Here is a 22,340-nt window from a genome sequence, read left to right on the forward strand (position 1 = left end):
CAAAATCAAACAGAATCTTGAGACTGAAACCCGAACACATGAAAATTCCCATCCATCCATTAGTGTCTAAGCACTAGGCACAACTTACTCAATGGTTCAGCAAGCCCATATATCAGATATTGAAACGCGTAATGACCACCAAACAGTCTGTGTGGTGGGAGGGTTGTCTTTCCACTGCGTTGTAGCACGTTACCTAATTGACAGTGCTCCTAGATTTAGCTGGGCATATTTGAAGCGCTGTAAGTCCGCGGTCACTGTGACTAGATATTTCTGTATGGCTACATGTACGTATTGGGTCTTGAGATTACATCAATGACTTGGCCTACGGATGTCGTGTTATATTACTGTGTCTTTCACTTGACAACGAACGTGGTTGATTCACGTCCATCTCTATGCACTGAATTAGGAGGACGGTCGGTTATAATCTGTCTGTGGTAACTCAGGAACTCAAGTTGCTCTTGCATAGCAGGCTCGTGACGCTTGCTTAGAGGGTCGGGATGACTCCGGGGACCGCCAGTCTATTAGAAGGGGACAAATGGAGGATTCTGTGTCCGTGCGTGTTTGTGCGCGTGTACGTGTATGTGTATTTGTGCGTGCATATGTGTGTGTCTGTGTGTTTGTCGGCCGCGGGAATGTGGATGTTGGGTGCCTTGGTTTTAAAAAAATGTTGTTCCTTTTGTATTAGCGAAATTACAAATGGAGAGTATTGTATTTCCTTCATGGTATAGTATAACAACCCGTCCTTCCTTAGTTTATGAAGGTGTATCAAAGTCAAGTCAAAGCTATTTACTGCATGTAAGGCCTCCGGCCCATATACAAGAGAGTTACAAATAAGTAGTTTACATATTTGGATATATACTCATGTTTAACAATTTGTTTCTGAAGGGGGGCGGTCGGGTAGCCTAGTGGTTAAAGCGTTCGCTCGTCACGCCGAAGACCCGGGTACAATTCCCGACATGGGTACATTGTGTGAAGTCCATTTGTGGTGTCCCCCGCCGTGATATTGCTGGAATAATGCTAAAAACGGCGTAAAACCATACTCACTCACTCACTGTTTCTAAAGGGAAATTGCATTTTAACATATATAGCCAGTTTTGATATAACAGCATCATCTTTTGAAGAAAGGAGAAAAATAAAAGCAGGTACAGAATAATTTGACAGATAGCGTTCTGGTATAAACGGTCTTCTTAGATCACAATAACAAGGGCATACAAAAGTAAAATGAATTTCATTTTCTATAGCTGAATGACATAAGGGGCACAGCCTCTTCGACTTTTCAGTGGACATTTTTCTTCCTTCATTTATCATGAGATCTAACAATCCAAGCCAAAGTTGAATAGATGGACATCGAAGGGTTCTTGATGTTAATGTAGATAAGTATTTTTCTGGTTGTATCATAACCCGAGCCTTCCTGAATAAACTCAAACAATATGACCTCCCTTTATAAGGTATGTAAGAGTATCGACCCCTACCCACACCCACCCATCCCCACCCCTACCTTTCAAAACAAACACACCTTACACAAACATACACACTAAACCCTTCACCCCTACTCCGAAGTATGTCATGTTTATGTTCCACCTGTAACTATCTGACCTGGACTCTAGCTTTGTTTTTCTTCGTCCTCCAGCTGAACACAGTATTGATGATAACCGATTGTCCCATTATTTAAAGACAAGATCATTTTATAATTCCTATGCAAACAAAACAATGAACTGTATTAAAACAATGAACTGTATTGAGTCATACATTTGTAATAAGCCCGGTATCAAACGACTGTAAATATGACAAACAATAATTTTCTACCTAGGTATCTGTCGGACGCAAGAAACAATACTATCATTCCGTAAGATGATTATTTTTTTATAAATCTCACTAACTCCCCTCTCTCCCCCCCCCCCCCCTCTCTCTCTCTCTCTCTCTCTCTCAATCTCCTTATTTAATGCCTGTGTGGCTGACACACGTTACTTATACCCACGATAAACTATTGCATTTCAATATTTACGACTCGTTCATGTTTGCTTAAAGATTTCAAATCCACGTTTTTCTCCTTTCCATAAGCTGGATTAGATCACGGCGGAGAAATACAGCTAAAAAACGAGGCAAAGGCTTGTTTCGATGACAATAAAACTACCTCGTAAACAATTACCAGTAGGGCAGCTCGATAACAGTGTAATTGATAGGAATGGGACAACATCGATTGAGTTATACCATTCCTTGTTTTAGCGATGAAGCAAGCATTCCGGATACAATGTAATTCTTATTTCGACAAAACTTCCCGTTGAGAAGGAAGGGCGTAGGAGGGGTTCTTACCTGACCCCGTGCAGAGCGTCGTGTCAGGCATACTTGTTAAATAATCAAAAACGTGGAAGGTGATCGTTTTTCGTAATCGACATAATTCTAGTATGACAGTACAAACAAAAGTGTTTCCATAAGCGATTACAATCTGCTTTGATTCCATATCTGAACATTCACAGGCGTATTATATGAAATAGTGAGTTTGATTTAACGCCGCTTTGAACTGTATTGTAGTCCTATCACGGTGTGTCAGCTTGATGTGAGGTGTAAATCCGAAATGATGCAGATTTAAGATGTTTACCACTTTGCTGAAACCCATGGATTCTCCAAAGTCTATGGTGTCGATCAAACATTGAAACGATCAGGCTAAATCTGGGATTCGAGCCATCATTGGTTCCTAGCACACCTAAGGGACGTAACTCTGCGGCGCTTTAGAAGACTGGGCCACATATGCCCCCGAGTATAAAACAATTTTTATCTCAATCATGTGAGGTAAAGAGGCTGAGCCAATTGCCAGTTCCTTCAAGATTGTTTATGCCATGTTATCCCACTCAGCCAACTCGATAAGATGATGTATATTAATCCAGTAGTTGTCCCTAATTACACAATTACTGGTGACTTATGCATATTGGATGTCCGGTAATGGCATGGACGGGCATGTCTATGGTGACACGAGGGGACACGTACTTAAAGCATTATCAACACTTTCTTCCAGAGTTCTACTCGCCGAACTGTCGGCATGCAAGAAAATTTCAAACCATCCAACTGATTTGTTCCTAAATTAATAACCCGCACAAGGAAATATGAATATATATAATAAGTTTGCGCCATTTTTGGAATAAATATACATAGAATAGCTTGTCAGATACAAGCCAAAATTCAGATTGCATTGATGATGTCCTCTACATGTTTCAGCTTTGAGTAGTCCATGGAACAATTTCATGTATCTAGAGTTTAAGTTTTTCAGTTATTTCCTAAAATGACAGCTTACTGTGGGTAGAAATCTCGATGTCGGACAAAAGTACACATCCACATAAATGAAACAAAGCAAGAAATGGTATTCAATGGTGATATATTTGATTCGGGTATCATTGTTGTGATTTGGACCTTACGTTTGCAGTTTCTGGCGACTGTTTTCAGCCTAGTAACGGTTTGATAACGTTTGTACTTTCTGGGTCAAATCCAATTTTCAAGTGTATATTATCTTTTGCCCGGCAGTTTAGTGTATCGCTAATGCCGTATCTATGAAAACAAGAGGGCGCCTAAAACGGAACCTTGTCTACCTCTTGATATGTGGATGTGGATGTGGATGTGGATGTGGATGTGGATGTGGAAGTGGATGTGGATGTGGAAGTGGATGTGGATGTGGAAGTGGATGTGGAAGTGGATGTGGAAGTGGATTTGGATGTGGAAGTGGAAGTGGATGTGGATGTGGATGTGGATGTGGATGTGGATGTGGAAGTGGATGTGGAAGTGGATTTGGATGTGGAAGTGGAAGTGGATGTGGATGTGGATGTGGATGTGGAAGTGGATTTGGATGTGGATGTGGAAGTGGATTTGGATGTGGAAGTGGAAGTGGATGTGGATGTGGATGTGGATGTGGAAGTGGATGAAAACAAGACGGCTCCTAAAACGGAACCTTGTCTACCTCTTGATATGTGGAAGTGGATATGGAAGTGGATGTGGTTGTGGATGTGGATGTGGATGTGGATGTGGAAGTGGATGTGGATGTGGTAGTGGATCTGGAAGTGGATCTGGAAGTGGATGACCAACTGAGAATACACTATCTTTTTTGCACAGTACTGCTAGATAAGTCATCACTCAAGGAGCAAAATCTATTTCGGTTGGAGGCTAATCATTACTACTTTGTATACACGAGCTTATTAGACATGTCGACCAATTCTTCAAGACTGAGAAACATTCACCTTTGCTGTGTTTTGTGTCTGTCACCGACAAAAGGTGGACTCCCGTTTGATGCATTGTGATGTTCACACTATGACTTGCTTCCAGGCTGATTGTCTCGCGCTCTGTTCTCTAAGCGTCTTATCCAGATCTTCTATTGGGTGCTAATGGTATCACAAAAGGTGTTTTCCCTTTAAGCTAAATGCCCTCTTAGACAGAATGTGAGCTCCTTTGCTGCCATATTGTGATTGATTGAAAGGTTAGAAGAAGCTATCTTGTATCTAATGAGCACTGAAGCTGTTTTGATTTTCCGCTATCAAAGGGGACGCTTCAAAGTGAGGCTTACAGAGTTTTATTTTAAGAATTAAATTTAGAAGACGCGAGCTACTTCGAGACTGCATGTTTCTCTTTATTTAACACAAAGCTTATTAGATGACGTTTGATATAATATCACGCCCAGAGCCACAGCACGATCTCAGCGTCTCGACTCTCGTAAGTCAATGTTAAAGTATGGAAGGTGCCATCGTCTTATTTCTAGGAGCCTGTGTGGAATGACACCCGTGGCAGTAAAGGTATTTAGTACCTTGTCATCACCTTAAAGCCTTTATCTCATTAACGTAAACATCTGAAGTAGGGAAGCAGAATATTTGCATCAAATGTCAACATGTGCACTTTTCTATTTTGGGAGTACAATATGTTGGCGAGGAGATATAATATTCCTAGGATGAGAAAGGGGACATATGCTATTCCAAAGATGAGAAAGATATGATATTAGCGAGGTTAAACTTAACTTATTAATTCCAACTCCTTTAATCAAATGAGTTAGGGCTGTCCTTACTGATACTACATCTTCTAAAACGACACTTAAAGGTATTATGCTATTAGTACTCACTGGCCCATAAGAGAATCTCGAACGGTTTGTCTATATAATGTATCCTTTAGTTTCAATAGCTGATATATTATATTCTATATCACAAAGTACTTATCCCTCTATATAGTATGGTACGAAGTATATTGTTTAACACCGAAAACTGTGTCAGTGAGTATGGTTTTACGCCGCTTTTAGCAATATTCCAGCAATATCATGGCGGGGGACACCAGAAATGGGCTTCACACATTGTACCCATGTCGGGAATCGAACCCGGGTCTTCGGCGTGACGAGCGAACGCTTTAACCACTAGGCAACCCGACCGCCCCTTACCATCCGGGGATATGACAGTGGCCGGTAAGCACTAACAAAGGGGAGACATAACAAGAACGACATATCTCGAAGATTTTCACTCTCGATATCTCTCATTCTCTGGATCTGTGTATAGAGGTGTATGAAAATTATTGCCCGCCGTCCGAGACAACCAAAAAATGTCAGTCAGGCAGCTAAGTTTGGCTGACAAAATTTTCGATTTTGTCTTACATAGTCAGCATATTTTTTAGATAACTGAATGCCAGTTGACGTAAGCATGAAAACATGTACTATGATAACAAGAATGGATTTTGTCTCGACTTTCTGAGTATTCTTGACCTGTATTTACAATTCCAAAACGAAATAGTTATACCATCTGAATAAACATATAGACTAGTAAATGAAACGTTTTTAAGGCGCTTACATAGAAGTTAGTAGACATCTAATTAATGCATATGATAACGACGATTTTACATGGTAATCTTCAATGAAGAAAAAGAATAGTTTATTTCTTCCAGGTTGGAGTTTTAGGAAATGAATCGATCGATCTTGGCAACAGGAGTGATGCATTGAATGTAGCAGCTTCCTGTTTTTATGTTTCAGCGTGTATATGCACTAGTATTCATGGCCCAAGAACACAGGGCACTATCATCATTTTGTATTGTGGTAGTTATCCACAAGTGTTCATTCGGGTTCTGATTGAAATTGTCCTCATCGTTAACCACAAGATGTGTACTGCAAACATATATATGCTACTGGTAAATATTAAGGACGACTCGATTCTTTCATATTACTATAGTTAACCTGTCATGGCATGATAGGTTAACTATTAATAGTAAATTGAAAGAATCGGTGGTCCTTAACCCTTTTTGAGTAGTATAGGCACGAGAATATAATCCAAGAAACAATGCAACGTGTTTTTATAGAGACAAATATAACCAACAGTTTTGAATGACAGTCCATCATACAAAATTATTAATCATATTAGGAAATATGGTATTACTACGTTATAAATGTGTAAATAAAAGAGACAAAACCCTTTTCATAATCATAAATATAAAACGTCAACGACAGAGAATAACAAGTGTTGATCATCTTCCAAAAACAGATAATACTGGGCTTAAAAGGCATAGCGATGAAAATACTGTGAACAGATCACTGAAAATCAGTGATGACACAGGTGTTCGCGAAAAGGGTAAGCATGTCGTCGTCCTGCTCTACCGGTAGCACCCGTCACTCACACAATTTGCATTAAAATAGCACGACTCTCCCCATGAAGTCTCTGCTTAAAGCACAGTCCATTGTACGATTCCGACTTCATAAGCATGTGTTTATGAATCTCATGAAAAGAATCTATTGATCTAGAAAGTAACGACATCAGATTATGTACTTGGATTCTTCGATTCCATATTCACTGTAATGCTATACGTAAAATAGTGATATATACTACGTTAAAGGCAGTGATATATGCCATGATATATATCAGCCTCAATGTGTTGACAAACATGCACGTGGTCACGTTATATATTTTATCGATGCAGTGATATATGGTATGCATGATGCAGTGATGTATACTCTTTCTTTGGTTATATGCCACAAAGTGTTCGGAAACATCATATGTTTAATAATCTGATGTGAGGGGGCTTCTTAAAAATATATAACGTCAACGCCAAAGAACAACCAGTCTTGATCATCTACCAACCAGATGACATTGGGCTTAAAAGGCAACGTAGCGATGAAAATGCTCTGAACAGATCACTGAATCTCAGTGATGACACAAGGTGTTTGAGAAAAGGACACGCATGTCCTGCTCTACCGGCATTACGAGCCACCCACACAACTTGCTACCTAATTTTCTCTGTTCTAACATTAGAATATTGCATTTCTGATTTTACCCATGTCATGTCATGTAAAGGAACTGATGGCCAGGTCATGTCTATTTATTATACAATACACCGATACGTTTTTATAACACCATGTTAAACTGTGTATCGGTTGACGAAAATCTGCCAAATATTTCAGTACCATGGGACCAGGCTATAGGCGCAGAAACACCCCAACACTGTTATTGTGTATATTTTCAGGATATTTGCAAAACCATTTAAAAGACAAACAATATATACATGGCGAACATAACGACTGTGGTTTGAAATTTCATCGGTACAAATTAGTTTAATTCATCACGCTGTATACATACATAAGGACAATCAATAATTGCCGATGTACCTGCCGCTCAACGTCATTTATAATTCATTTGCATTAATGACAAACCGAGTTTCGTATTATCTATACTTCCACATTTAATGGTTAGTAATATGAACGACACAATGGTCAAAGAAGTGACGTGGGTAAACTTACCAGAATAGCCAGACTGTGACAGACTGTAATTCCTGCTTCGACAGTTACTGCTGGCCTGCCACCTCCATATCGATCTGTTGCGTGTAATACACGTGAGTTCTTTGTATATAAAAGTGTGGTATATCTCCCATTGATTACAAAACGGTATCACAGTCTGTGACACTTGCTGTGATGATCCTTAACAGTACTCGTCCTCGGCTGAGACAGAAGTCCTAAGTGACAATCTTTTCCGACTATATATTGAGTCTTGAAAAAAAGATCGGTTATTTAAAATGAGTCGCGATTGTTTTCGAAAACAAATTGGTTGATTCCTGTCCGGTTGTGTGTGTCAGTGTAAACTTTCTCAGTGTCCCGCCTCTATCTGATGGTACCCTCTGAGAGATCCACCCTCAGATGAGACTCCTCCTGCGAATGTGTCGCTCTAATCCACACGAACCTTAATAGGTTCCTCTTTAAAGCGATTCTGTTCTATGAATAATTCCACTGCTTGTCTTCCTGTCGATGGAGAGTCCGGGAACACTTCATTAGGCACGGGCTATGTTGTCATCGGTCTGCACGACGTCGTGCTGCCCAGGTCGGCGGGGCAAGCTGTGGACGTGGACGGTCCTCTACACTCTTCACGCCAAGGAACAGATTGTTTTATTGATAAACCCCTGCCTTACGACAGACATAATTATCCTCTCGCTTTGATAGCGACGAGCTGAGAATCGAATCAAAGCTTTCATTGAGCCTGTGGTTTGATTGATCAGTTGGGCTGACTTGGAGGTGAGAGAAAGCGCGCCAAATCGCACACGTCGAGCAGACGACTTGAAATGCTTTATGTGGAATACTGTCATATTTCATCTGTTGTTGGGGGAGTTAGACCCATAATTCATAGAAAGCAGCGGATCGGAAGCAATTTATCCCTGATGATGAGATTGAAGATTAAATCAGGCAGGTAGCAATGACGATGTTTGTGAGATTAGCAGGCGGTGGGACAGGCACGAGGACAGGGGGCAGAAGAGAAGGGCGAGGGTGGGTGAGGGGTTCACCTGGCTGCCAATAGCCATTAAGACATGCCGAGCGTAAACATGGCTTAGTGTATGCGCAATCTAGGCATGGGAAGGGGTGGCAATTAGTCCTGATTACTAGTTATGCGTAAAATTCCCTCATAATATCTGCTCATGAAGTTCAGTATTACTTATGTTATATAAATTACACATATAGATTTTCCATTTTTGTCTCGTAATATAATTATCGCCAAACTCTACCAAAGTTGATATTTGACGTTGTTACTTTGAGTGCATCATTTAGATGAAGGAATAGATATGGATTCTTTTACAACTCCGATTCCAACGAACGACAAGGGACCTTCCAAGTGTGTGGGTTTCTTTATTCACAGTTTAAAAACCTAGTGGTTTAAGCGCTCGCTCGCCACACCAAAGGCTTGGGTTCGATTCCTCACATGGGACACAATTCGTACAAACATGTCCTGTTCGTTGTGATATTGGTGAAAACGGCGTAAAACCCAATCTTACGCTATATATAGATATAGTTTACGTTTATACGTATGATCTCGCCTCATCGGATATAGTATTTACGTTTAGTTATCAGAATGTCCAAATCTGGTTACAGCAACGCTGAGCAATTGGCTTGTCTTTGCATGTGTTTGTAACGGATGCCACCGGTGGGGCAGGATACACTGACCTTTTTCTCGACCATTTTGAATCATCACTATTTGATAGTGATTCATGTGCTCATGATATAGTCAGAATCATACAATGGACTCTGCTTTTAACAGAGATTTCTAATGAATATGGAAAAGGTCACTTATAATTTACCATAGTTCTTCTCAGGTAAAAGGGCAGAACGGTTTTGACAGATGGGGTGATATAAGTGTCTGTATGTTTAACAGTACACAAGTTACAGATTGTCACATCGCAAAAATGGGGCAAGGATGGGTGATGGTGAAATGAGTTTAAGGTCGCACTGAAGGTTATTGGAGTTATATAGCCACGTGCATGTGACGTGCCCACCAGATACCATGCCTCAGGTTAACACGGATACCACACTCAGTTACATCAAATTGACTCCGAACGTATGAGACACTACAACTCGAGTCTTCCTTATGACAAGCGAGTCTATATCTACTTGGCTATTCCACAGCCCATTACCCCCAGTCAAAGGCCTCGGTCACCTTGTTTAGCATTCACACCATGATGTTAAATGTATTCACATCATGGTGTTAAATGTATTTACATCATTATGTTAACTTTATTCACACCATGATGATAAATGTATTCACACCATGGTGTTAAATCTATTCATACCATGATGTTGAATGTATTCACACCATGATGTTAAATGTATTCACACCACGATGTTAAATGTATTCACATCATGATGTTAACTTTATTCACACCACGATGTTAAATGTATTCACACCGTGGTTTTAAATTATTCACACCATGATGTTAAATGTATTCACACCATGATGTTTAATGTATTCACGTCATGATGTTAACTCTATTCACACCATGGTGTTAAATCTATTTACACCATGATGTTAAATGTATCCCACAGGATACATGTAAAATTGTTATGAGTTTGATCAAAATAAAGCCAGTCGATTCAGTCAGTACATCATCCTGTTATTGATTTCACAGTTTAAATGTTCATGAAATAGAATATGTTGCTATTTAAAAAACATTTAAATATGTCATGATAGTGTCGCATACGTAGAACGTAGAACTCAAAACCCTACCTGTGCAAATATGGTACGAATCTACGAACGCCAATTTGATTAATTATGTATTAATTGCGGATAAATGACCACAGAAATATCGAAACTGATCGATTTAAGGATTTAAATATCGTGCGAGACAGTAGTGTAGATTGCACTATATGCTTGTCTCTCAGTACACCAAATTCTTTGCATAACGGCGATTTCATCATATTGTGTAATATGGCTAGTATGTTCGCAACTACAATGCATAGATGAACACTGGTTTAAAGTTTAAGCATATTTTCATTTCGGACACTGAATCAGTATTGTTGATGTATATCTATTTGAAATAACGCCACATAAAGCTCCATAAACAAAGAGACCAGAATCTTTGTATGTATCAATGACCCTACACTAAGACATTAACAAATCGCCATGACCTGAACACACGATGTTCTTCGCGAACACCTGGTGTCATCACTATTTGAAAGTGATTCATTAACACATGTTCATGAAAATCTTTGCATGTGTCACTGACCCTACACAAAGACATTAACAAATCGCCATGATCTGAACACACGGTGTGTTTCGCGAACACCTGGTGTCATCACCATTTGAAAGTGATTCATTAACACATGTTCATGATATAGTCGGGATCGGACAATCGACTCTGCTTTAAGACGATCTTTCTTAGGAATATAGAAAGGTATGGACCCGAGGCTTTTATTTACCACCAACTACACAACAGAATACTTTGTCATATTCGGGTTATCAATGAAGATAAATGAATTGATTCAAATGCATTGAATTTAAGTGAAATTCGCCGAAATATACCACTTTCATTGATCACATGGTAACTGAACCTGTTTTGTATTGATACACTGATGTTAAGCGAGGATGCTGGGGTACCTTTCTGGTAAAAGCGTTGATTAGCCACCAAAACACCTGGTTAGATTCCCAACATAGGTATATGTACATGTGAAGCCAAAGTTTATATCCTATACATGCTATAATAATGCTAATAACGGCGTAAAACACGACTCACTCACTGAAGGAAAAATATCGTAAACAAATAATCAGAAGAGAAAATCATGTTAAATGACACGAATATAGTTAAAGGTGTGTTTTCCTTTGCTGTCCATTGACGTCGTTATCCTCATAGAACAGTACATTGATTCGGCCGTGTAGTACTTATGACCCTCACAATTATTCACCAGCACATACGTGGGTCATATTGATCCCATACGCCTATCATTATTTCAAGTCCTCCTTGTCAATAACCAATAAGTGCAACCTCATCAAGTCTAATTGACCCAGATTTGTTTTACTACTACTGGCTACTTTTGACTATGTCCAAAATTCTTACAGTTGTCAGCGCCTTGGAATATACAATATTAAACAAAAGGAAATATGCACTCATCTCGTTCGCGATCGAAGGGACGTTTGTTTTTACTAGTATACTCAACAACAAAAGTTCCTGTGACATCAATATTTTCAGTGTATTTTTCAAACAAGTAAAGTTTGGTTTTCAATATTGTATTACATGTATGGAATCAAGTCACAAAAACGCAACTGCTACAGACAACAACCACTCAGAAGACAAAATTACCAATTATTCAACATTACGAAATGCCACGTCTGCGAGCCATTGGTATGCTTGAAGGAGGATCGAGTCAACGTGATGTTGTAAGACAATTTAACGTCCACAGAAACACCATTTGGTATTTATGACAACGTTGGCAACAGACGAATGCAGTCAGAGACCATCCTCGGAGTGGCAGGCTACGCGTAACCAATAATCGACAAGACAACTGGATTCGAACAATACACCTACGAAATCGATTCCAACAGTGACTACAAGAAGCATCCCTGGCCTTCGACGAATATCTTCACAAACCGTACGTCGTCGCCTCAGATGTGCAGGGATTGTCGACAGAAGACCCGCCAGACGTCCCATTTTGACAGGAAACCACCGTCAAGCACGTCTAAAGTGGTGCAGACAACGTCTCCGTTGGACGGCCATGCAGTGGGGACAAGTTCTATTCACTGTTCACCTCAGCCACAGCGATGGACGGATTCGAGTTTACCGACGTCGAGGTGAACGTTACGTCAATCGTTGTGTCATGGAAGAAGATCGGTTCGGGGGCGGCAGCGTTATTTTATGGGGGGGGGATTACATAGTATACATGCCCAAACCCTTAACATAAGTAAGCGTGTGTTTCGCGAATTTTCGTCATTTTGGGGGTCTTATTTTGATAAGTATTGTAAATGTAGGAGATACGCATATTGTGTTTTCAATTGAGATGTTTCGAACGTAAATTTGATACCTGTAAATCCAATTCGACGTCGACTGCATTTATGTGCCATCTTCTGGAGGTAAGCATATGTGTTTGCAATTTATATGTCTCGAACGTAAATGCGTTAAGAATAAATCCCATTGACACTGACCCCATTAGCGTGCGATATTAGGACATAAGCATACTGTGTTTTCAATTTCGATGTTTCGAACGACGTAGATTTGATACCTTTATATCCCATTTGACACCGATTGCATTTGCGTGCGATATTTAGGAGATAAGGATAATTTTTATTGTGTTTTCAATTTATGTTTATGACGTAGATTTGATACCAGTAAATTGCATTCGGCACCGACTGCATTAGAGTGATGTTTCCTTTACAGTTGGTTAAATACATTACGATCGGTTTTATCCGCATCTGTTTCATGTACACAAACTATAATTTACACCTTGGTGCTTCAGTAGTTAGTGAGTTGGTGAGTATTTCAGCAATATCACGGGGGCGGACACCAGAAAAATTTACCCCGGGTCTTCTGCGTGATTAGCCAACGCTTTAAACACTAGGCTACCCCACCGCCCCTGGTGCTTCAATAACACCCAGAGAGAATATCACCATCTAATGCAGACGCCATTTCAGCAGTATTAAAACGGTATTATCCCAGATAAACTGAAGCAACGTTTTGTTCTAAAGAAAAGAGGATGACCACTGTTATGTTCTGGCGCGACAGACATGGTGTCATAGTACGTGCCAGGGTAGTGTTAAATGCCATGCTGTGTTGGTACTACTGGATTAAACCATATATTTAACCATAGATTATTTTCTCCGTTGTTGTAGAGGCCTTTGATGGTACCATTTAGTTAACATACTTAAAGTGAGTGAGTGAGTGACTATGGTTTTACGCCGTTTTTAGCAATATTCCAGCAATATCGCGGCGGGGGAAATCCCAGAAATGGGGTTCACACATTGTACCCGTGTTGGGAATCGAACCCGGGTCTTCGGCGTGACGTGCGAACGCTTTAACCACTAGGCTACCCGACCACCCCTACGATGTAAAGTACAGTATGAGCGACAATTGCGTCCTCCCAAAGTAATTTTATAAACTCATTATGTCATTATTTCTGACTGTTGTTAACACATTATTTAAATGTCATTTTATCACTATTATACATGAATACGTATATGCAATAACTGTCAGTGCAGTGTATTTTGAGAAGACTAGGCTCGGGAATATCGGCAGTCCTAGCAAATTTGATGGAGTTATTTTCAAACATCACATCGGTTATCCGTTTACTCCAACTTTATTATGTATATCAGAACAGTTCACAATTACGTGAATTACCAAGAGACGGTTACCAAGAGACGGTGTCTATGGTTCCAACATGGTCCTCATAGCAATGGCTTGACATAGCCTGAACACAGACCCCCTTTAAGACACATTTTAATGTCTTAATGTCAGGAGGTCAAGCACTGTAAAACAGGTATTGGGTCCAGAAAAGTAAAGTAGCCGCCCCCCCCCCCCCCCCCCCCCACACACACACAGGTCAGCCACCCGTGAAGATCGCAGCCCATGCTTGCCGTAGAAAGTGACTAAGCTTGTCGTTAGCGGTGACTAACGGGGTCGGGTGGTCAGGCTAGCTGACTTGGTTGATGCATGTCATCGTATCCAAATTGCATAGATCGATGCTCATGATGTCAATCACTGGATTGTCTGGTCCAGAATTTATTATTTACAGACCGCCGTCATATAGCTGGGATATTGCTGAGTGCGACGTTAAACAACAAACAAACAAATCATGTAATTTCCACAGTTATTTGACCTTCACGGTCAGAAAATCAAGACTTGTTATTCTCTTGCATTGACAATTTATATTTACACATTCCTAAAACTGCATCAGTTAAGCATCGACTTGATGCATATTTTGTCTATTCTCATGATCGCAATGGCGCATTAATACGTACATAACAACGACCATGAGTGACACTTACACCGCAAAACAGTTTCAGCCATATCTGTTGATTATCAAGGCGATATTGATAAGGCAAACTTAACAAGATCCAAGAAGATGTATTAAACGCTCTAAAACCATAAAGTTTCAACGCTTCAAGTAGGTGAATTCAGTCGAAGCACTTATCAATGAAATTCAAATCAGGAAGTAGTCTGACCTTAGGTTATCACCATGAAGCAATGACCTGGAATTCGATCTGACATATATGTTTGATACCAGATAATCTCAACTGGGTTTCTCACCTACAGGTGTAAATACATAAGTTGTCTTGATTATCCGCTGAAACAGATTCCATTCGGCGTAAAAGGCAAGAAAGCCATGAAATGTATATGAATGGATCACTGATAATCAGTGATGACACCAGGTGTTCGCGAAAAATGAATGTAAGTCCTGCACGACCTGTAGCACCCAGCCCTCACCAATTGGCAAATGAATTAGTGTTTCTTTATTGCCAGACGCCGCACAGCAGTACTCGATTCTTCCATGGGACAGCGTCACGTAAACAAACTAGAAACGCAGACGATAACGCATTAACTGATTTTGTTGTAACTAAAAACGATGTGCCAATTATATAAGATAACATAATGTTGAACGTCTGCTGTGTACAAGTGAAGATATGTGGCTTATAAGTAAGGAAAAGTAAGTAATAGTAAGTTTTGAAGCACTGTGTGTGTGTGTGTGGGGGGGGGGGGGGGGGGGGTAGTTGGGGTTGGGTACTGGGGTGTGGATGAATGTAGAGGCCAGACGAGGAAGACAATTTGACACATATAACACAAGATAAGATAAGATTGTATGTATTTGCAACACGGGTTTCATTGGCCAAAGTTACTTCCTAGATTCAGCGGGAGAAAACACGTTGCGCACAGTCTACGAGATTGCACAAGCAGTACATGACTACAGTCATTGTCCCTCGTATACAGGTAAGCAGCTCTAGAATAGCCGAGCAAGAGATACGTCTTCTCCGGAGACATAAGGATTTCGACTTCTGTATACTTTTGACACAATCTTCCGATGCTTCTACCCCTGTGTCTCTCTGTACCCAATTTCTAAATGTCTTTGATCAAAGGTCAAAGATCATTGGGGGCGGTCGGGTAGCCTAGTGGATAAAGCGTTCGCTCGTCACGCCGAAGACCCGGGTTCGATTCCCGACATGGGTACAATGTGTGAAGCCCATTTCTGGTGTCCCCCGCCGTGATATTGCTGGAATATTGCTAAAAACGGCGTAAAACCATACTCACTCACTCACTCACTCACTCAAAGATCATTGACCCACAGTTCAGTTCCACGAACATTGGCTGATACCATGTTCTTTTGTTTACAGGAGGACAAGCAAAGACACCAAAAATCAAGTGTTCAAAGTCCTGATGTTTAACTTAAGGGAATAAGAGGGAAATCAGAACTAAGGATACAAGAACTAAGAAATTTAGGATTGTGGAACTCAACACCGTATAGGAACCAAACATGTAAAAATGTAACGACAATGCCACAGAGCAACCTGATCGTCCGCCGAAACAGTCTCAACTGAAATTAAAGGCAAAATAGGGCTGAAAACTATATGAAGACCACTGAAAATCAGTGACGACACCAGGTGCTCGTGACAATGGCTTACGTGAACCTGAATCTTGCCTCGTTTCGCCAGTGTGCCCTACATAAGAAAGGTGAGCTTCTGTATTGTGAAACATGTATCTGTTCACTCTGTTCCGCGTGTCACACTGAACAACACATGGGCTGTATCAGCGTTGTTTTACTATCAGCCATGGCGCCCCGTCTTAAAGTCATGCTGGAAGGATGTAGGGAGCAACTGCGATCTGAGGACAGACTTATAGCGGAGAAGTTATCAAACAAGAAGAACATGCTTCATGGTTTAACTTCAAGGATAGATCAGTCTGAGCAGGATGCCACACAATATCACCACTCAATTGGTGACATTGACAAAATAGCGAGTGTTTTGGAACTATTGAACGAAGTGAGGAATAGAGAATGTGGGCGGCTGATTAGAAGTATTGACTCAGAAAAAATATACCAGGCGAGGAATGAAGAGCTAATGCTGCTAATTGAAACAAAGGGTTTCAAATCTGGCGATATACATGACAAATGTGAAGCTTACAAAACCTTTAAACAAAGTCGACTTAGCGATTTGTACCTAACACCCCCTGTCTTCTGTCAAGTTGTGGATGTCGAGTTTTGTCCTCAACGATCTCGGTACCCGGAAATGGATCTTGGCGATGCTGACAGTGTTTTCCTTACCTACGAGGAGAGGCAGAGCCCGGGACTACAACCAGGAACCATTTTGCTAGATATAATTGATACTAAAATAGCAGGGGATTCTCGTGTCCCCTTTATACATGGTATCGTTGCGCTGAAAATCAAAGACATGAACGTGGTTGTTGTGTCTGACTACGCCAACAGAAGACTGAAATCCTTCTTCTCGATTGGAACACTTGTGTACGATTCCATGCGGCTTGATAGTCCGCCATGGAATGTCACTGTACTCCACGATTTGATAATCGCTGTAGCTGTTCCTGATGAGAAAGCTATCCATGTGATCAGTGTTACCCCACATCTGAAACGGAAAAAGACAATTTCTGTGTCAAAGAAATATCATGGTTTAGCCAGTCTTGGTTCCGAGCAACTTGTGGCTGGAGCGGAAGGATGCGTTGATATCATTAACACTTCAGGTGAAATATTGCTAACTGTACAAAACTGTGAAACGACGTTGTTGAAGTACCCGTTTTTTCTCAGTACCATTGAACATCACACTATTATTGTCTCTGACTGCGGAACGAAAACCTTGACCTTCCTCACACAAGAAGGGTGCGTGAAAGCTCAGAAGACCACAGTTAGTGGGAGACGGTTCCATCAGCCAGTCGGTGTCAGCAGCAACAACAACGGCGACGTCGTTGTCGTGGACAGGAACGCTAACTTGGTACTGATGCTAGACAGCAATGGTGACTTCGTAGCAGACATCCTGTCATCATCTGTCAAGCGGATAAGGGCGGTGCACATCGACGGCCAAGATAGAGTTTATCTTACTCAGAAAGACCGTTGTGTACATGTTTTCCAACTCTTGAAAACAAGGCAATAATCTTTAGGAATGTGTATTGTGTGCTTTCGAAGCTCTTATACTTTAACGCAGACTTACGACAGTCGTGCGGCTGCGATCGCATTGTCAAACGGGCGTCAGTTAAACCTCATCTTCTTAGACCAGTAAGTATGGCCGGGGTTAGTAGTGTAGTACATCCCCGAATAGACTTACCATGAAAATAGAAAATAACAAAGGCGCTTTGAGAAAAACCGTTAGTCAAAATATTCTTCTGATGACCTAACGTCGATTAAACAATCGATGACGTCATTGACGACATTCTACTTTAACTCACCAATCAGCTTCGATAATTTCTGTGTAATAGCGAAAAGAAACTTTCTTTTTCAAAAGTAATCTCTACTAAAAGCAGAGTTGATTTTATGATTCCGACTGTATCAAACTAATGTACGAAATATTCGTATATGAAACATGAAACATCTTGACGCGTTTTATCCAAATGATCCTTGAAGAATCCTTCTTTTAATTCACCTTTCGATCACGAACGATCGCTTACACGGATGGGTCGATCTATGAGATGTGACGATGCCACTTGTAGTTTTAGAACATTGCAAAAAATTCTTGAGTCCACCCTGCTGTTTATCTTAGCGAACATGAGCAAACACCAGAAAGCAGTCATTAAACTTGCTCTTTTAACCCTTTTGGGTTACAGTTAAAGAACAACCAACGGCGAAGAGGAACTTTTTTCTCGAGATAATAAAGGATGCGTTTGGCGGAGGGCCTAGAACAATTCATTTCCGAGATACTCGTATACTCCGTAATTCCGAGACTCGAGTTGTTGTATTTATTATTCATTATAATTTTTAAAAATATAATGAAGAAAAATAAAGTGTATAAAATACAATACCTTTTGAAAGTAGTCAATCTATCGTACTGGTGCACGATGGACTTATCGAACAAGCTGTAACCCTCCATCACACCAAGTACGTGGCATGATAGATAGATAGATAAGATAGATAAGATATTTTATTTGCGTGTCACGCAGTATAAAATACGTACATTCAAAGTACAAGACAAAATATATAATATACCACCCGGCCGGTTGGCCTATGAGACACGAGAGATCAAAAATAGCTCAGTTTTATATAAAGAGATTATGCTAGTATCAAATACTATCAAACAAGTCAATTATTTTTCTATTTTGTATAAATTGAACGTCATTGCGTGTTAACATTTAAGGGTAATACCTCACAGTTTTCATCCAATTGCTAAACATATATCACGCCAAGTTTATATATTACTAGATACATAAACACACTGAGCTATTTACATCAGAGAGTACAGAAATTAATGCATAGCGACCAACGTTTAAATTAAATTTCATTCGAAAAATATAATGTCACCTTTAACCGTAACATCGGTTTACTCAAAATCTGACCTTAATTAAGTGGGTAATCTATAGATACAAAATCTTAAAACTTTAGCCAATGATCTGTAACATGTCAAACTGTGAACATTTTACAAATGAATATACATCGTTCATATGGATATTGTGACGCGGTGCTAATTAGCGTCATTTCTCATTCAATTTTCCCAGTCAATATCATATGTAATTGTACAGTTTGAAAGAGAATTGTATTCTCTACCTTCGTATGTATATGCTTTTATTGTCACTTTTCAACTTTTTATGTAATTCATGATTTTGGGTCACTGAACACATATTTTGCCCATGTGTATTCGCTGTTTATTGTCCCTACCAATTTCATTTGAATATTTATTGTTGTATATTTTATATCAGTGTATAGAACTTTTTATGACCTATACGCTCATAGTTCATATGTGTATATACTCATAATATAATTTTAGTTATATTACAAAAACCGTGTTCTAGAAAACACACTCTCATTAACAAGACAGGGTTGTTTAGCTTTAAGCCAACGTAATTAGGCTTATCTCCCATTGGTTAATCAATTAATTAAGTGGACAATTAGTGATGGTCAATTAGGGGCTCTTTATTTTAAAGGCCGACTCAAATCTTAAGTAAATCAGTAACGTCTCGGCGGACTCAGGTCACGCTGCTGGCTGCTCACTGCTGTGTTACTGCTGGACTGACCTAGGACTCCTTGACGGGATTTGGTGAGATCTTGAACTTTCTCTGAACTGTAAATGTTTGGATAACTTTGTCATACCCACATTTGCTTATTTTACCCCTTATTATACCCTTTTTGTAAGTTCGTAGACTATTCTGCTTGCTCTTACATTTTATTATAGGGTTATTTGTACTTGTAAGTTCATAGAACTAGCTATTTGTATCTTACAGTACTTTGGGAAGATATTTTGGGTAAAATCCTTATTTACGCTTAAAGCGTTGTAGTTCTTTTAAATCCACCTATTATCCCTTAGAGGTAATTATCCCGTCCTTTTGAGTCCCAGCAAATTGGTCCAATTAAGAGCTTATGTTAATTGGTCACAGCTCAATGTCTCAAGGTGTGAATTCCTGTCAGACGTAGACGTTAGCATATCCATTGTCTCGTCTAGCGTCCGGTGAGATTGATTAGCACAGCCTATTTAGTTGTGAGTTTGTCAACTCCATCTTTATCTATCGGGTCCTACATACCTGTTGTTGTAACCCCTACTTGAGTTTGATTGCCTAAATAAATAAACTGTGAGTTTTAGATTACACGCCACTTGTTTGTATTATTTTTTCTATCCTGACCATTGCTATTCACTGCCTGACATGCGGGTCTAAGTCGATCCCCATGGCAGACTAGTGAGGCGATCTTGGTCACCGTGATAATATACAGGGTAACTTATAACGTTGGATTATTAAAAGATTGATTTGACAGGGGTAGACGGTAATGTCAAGATGAAATTGTTTTTTACAATTTCTAATCAGTCACCCTAGTCCAGGATAGGATATTATTAATTATTATTTTTGATCAGACGGTACAAAACATCAATAAATCAGTTGCAACGTCAACTATTTTCCACGTATACAGTGAGAGAGACATTTCCTTTTTGGGGGAGACCGCCTCCGTGGTCTAGTGGTAGAGCGTCCGCCCGGAGGTCTGGGGTTCGATCCCCGGCCGCGTCATACGAACAAACGTTAAAAGATGGTACTTGTTGTTACCCTGTCTGGCGCTCGGTTGTTAAGAGGCTAAAACAAGGACTGGTCGGCTCGGAGTCAGTATACTGTTTCTTAGTGGGTTATTCATGTTAATCTGCGGCATGGTATCTCAGTGTGCTAGCGCTATAAATCGGCATCAGTCCGGACTAGAACAGACACACGCACGCACGCACGCACGCACGCACGCACGCACGCACGCACGCACGCACGCACACACGTGCAATAATCTTGGACGCGACGTTAAACCCCATTTCACCCCACCTCCCTTATGGAGGAATGTAGTAAACATACATACTATGACAGCAACTTTGGTGACAGATTTAAGTATTTGAATATTGTGAAGTTTTATAATAAATAGAACCACATACAATAATGATTGAATGTATGAAACGTGGAAGTTTGATCTAAACGCCTCCCTGTGAACACAAGGTCGGTAGACGCTCTTTCAGTCCGGCTTATGGGCGTTCAGGGATTTGATAAATCATTGCTTTAAGGAAAGCGTGGAAAGATCAAAAGTATCTCTCTTCGAATTTAAAAAGAATTCGCACAATTCATGTTGAATGAATGCCGATGAACAGGCAGGAAACAACACACAGTATATCAACATATATCATCACAGTGACGTTGAGGAGTCTTAACCATATCCTTCAGTGGCGATTACTTTTTCTGATTATTATGAGCATTGTACTGAAAATGCACAATAATTTAACTGCTATATATTTTGTATCATTGTGCCTTATGTCTGAAATACGTCGTACATAAAACCTGAAACATCTTGACGTGCTTCATTCAAATGATCCTTGAATAATCCTACAGTACTGTAACGGGTTGGGGGTGGGGGAACGTGGTTGTCAGGATGTTTTCTGTCCCATCCCAACCGTCAGTTTCAAAGAGATATTGTTAAAACGGATTTAAAAGAAAACTAACAAATAATAAAAGTCAATTGAAATCTTTACTAGTTGTTATACGTACAACAGACATAGTTTTTACACACGAGACGTGTATGTAATAATAAATAATCATATATTTAATGACTTCAAACGATCGCGGGAACGTGGGCGAAAACCGAAGGTCTTGATCGTTTTCGACCGAGCCTGACTATTACAATTACTTATCACTAGACCCACGCATGTCGTAAAAGGCGACTATGCTTGTCGTCAGAGGCGAATAACGGGATCGGGTGGTCAGGCTCGCTGACTTGGTTGATGCATGTCATCGTATCCCAATGACATGGGTCGATGCTAATGTTGTCAATCACTGGATTGTCAGGTCAAGACTCGATATACAGACCGCCGTCATCTAGCTGTAATATTGTTGAGTGCGGCATTAAACAACAAACTAACAAACTTATCCCTATTTGATCATAAACGATCGCTTACACGGGATGTGACGATACAACTCGCAGTTTTACCTCACTGTCAATGTTT

At 40.1% G+C, this 22,340-nt stretch overlaps 2 protein-coding genes across 3 annotated transcripts in view; one reads left to right on the forward strand and one right to left on the reverse strand.

Moving 5' to 3' along the window:
- Positions 1-8,354, reverse strand: part of LOC124135925 (proton-associated sugar transporter A-like) — a 34,381-nt gene extending 26,027 nt beyond the window's left edge. Inside the window, exon 1 of the mRNA XM_046501617.2 lies at positions 7,739-8,354. The gene's annotated coding sequence lies outside the window, so the exon portion shown is untranslated. The remainder of the gene's footprint in view (positions 1-7,738) is intronic.
- LOC124135926 overlaps positions 1-20,468 on the forward strand; it is a 33,348-nt gene extending 12,880 nt beyond the window's left edge. Inside the window, exons 1-2 of one of the 2 annotated variants that reach the window (XM_046501618.2) lie at positions 15,540-15,666; positions 16,068-20,468. In XM_046501618.2, the coding sequence (XP_046357574.2) occupies positions 16,347-17,831 (1,485 nt within the window). In that variant the 5' untranslated portion in view covers positions 15,540-15,666; positions 16,068-16,346 and the 3' untranslated portion in view covers positions 17,832-20,468. Of the gene's footprint in view, positions 1-15,539; positions 15,667-16,067 lie in introns of those variants that run through there. The other variant, XM_046501619.2, reaches the window with a different exon arrangement.
- The last annotated feature ends 1,872 nt before the right edge of the window (positions 20,469-22,340 follow it).

The sequence above is a fragment of the Haliotis rufescens genome, unplaced genomic scaffold (genome assembly GCF_023055435.1).
Source record: "Haliotis rufescens isolate VD_foot unplaced genomic scaffold, xgHalRufe1.0.p SCAF_4, whole genome shotgun sequence".
NCBI lineage: Eukaryota > Metazoa > Mollusca > Gastropoda > Lepetellida > Haliotidae > Haliotis > Haliotis rufescens.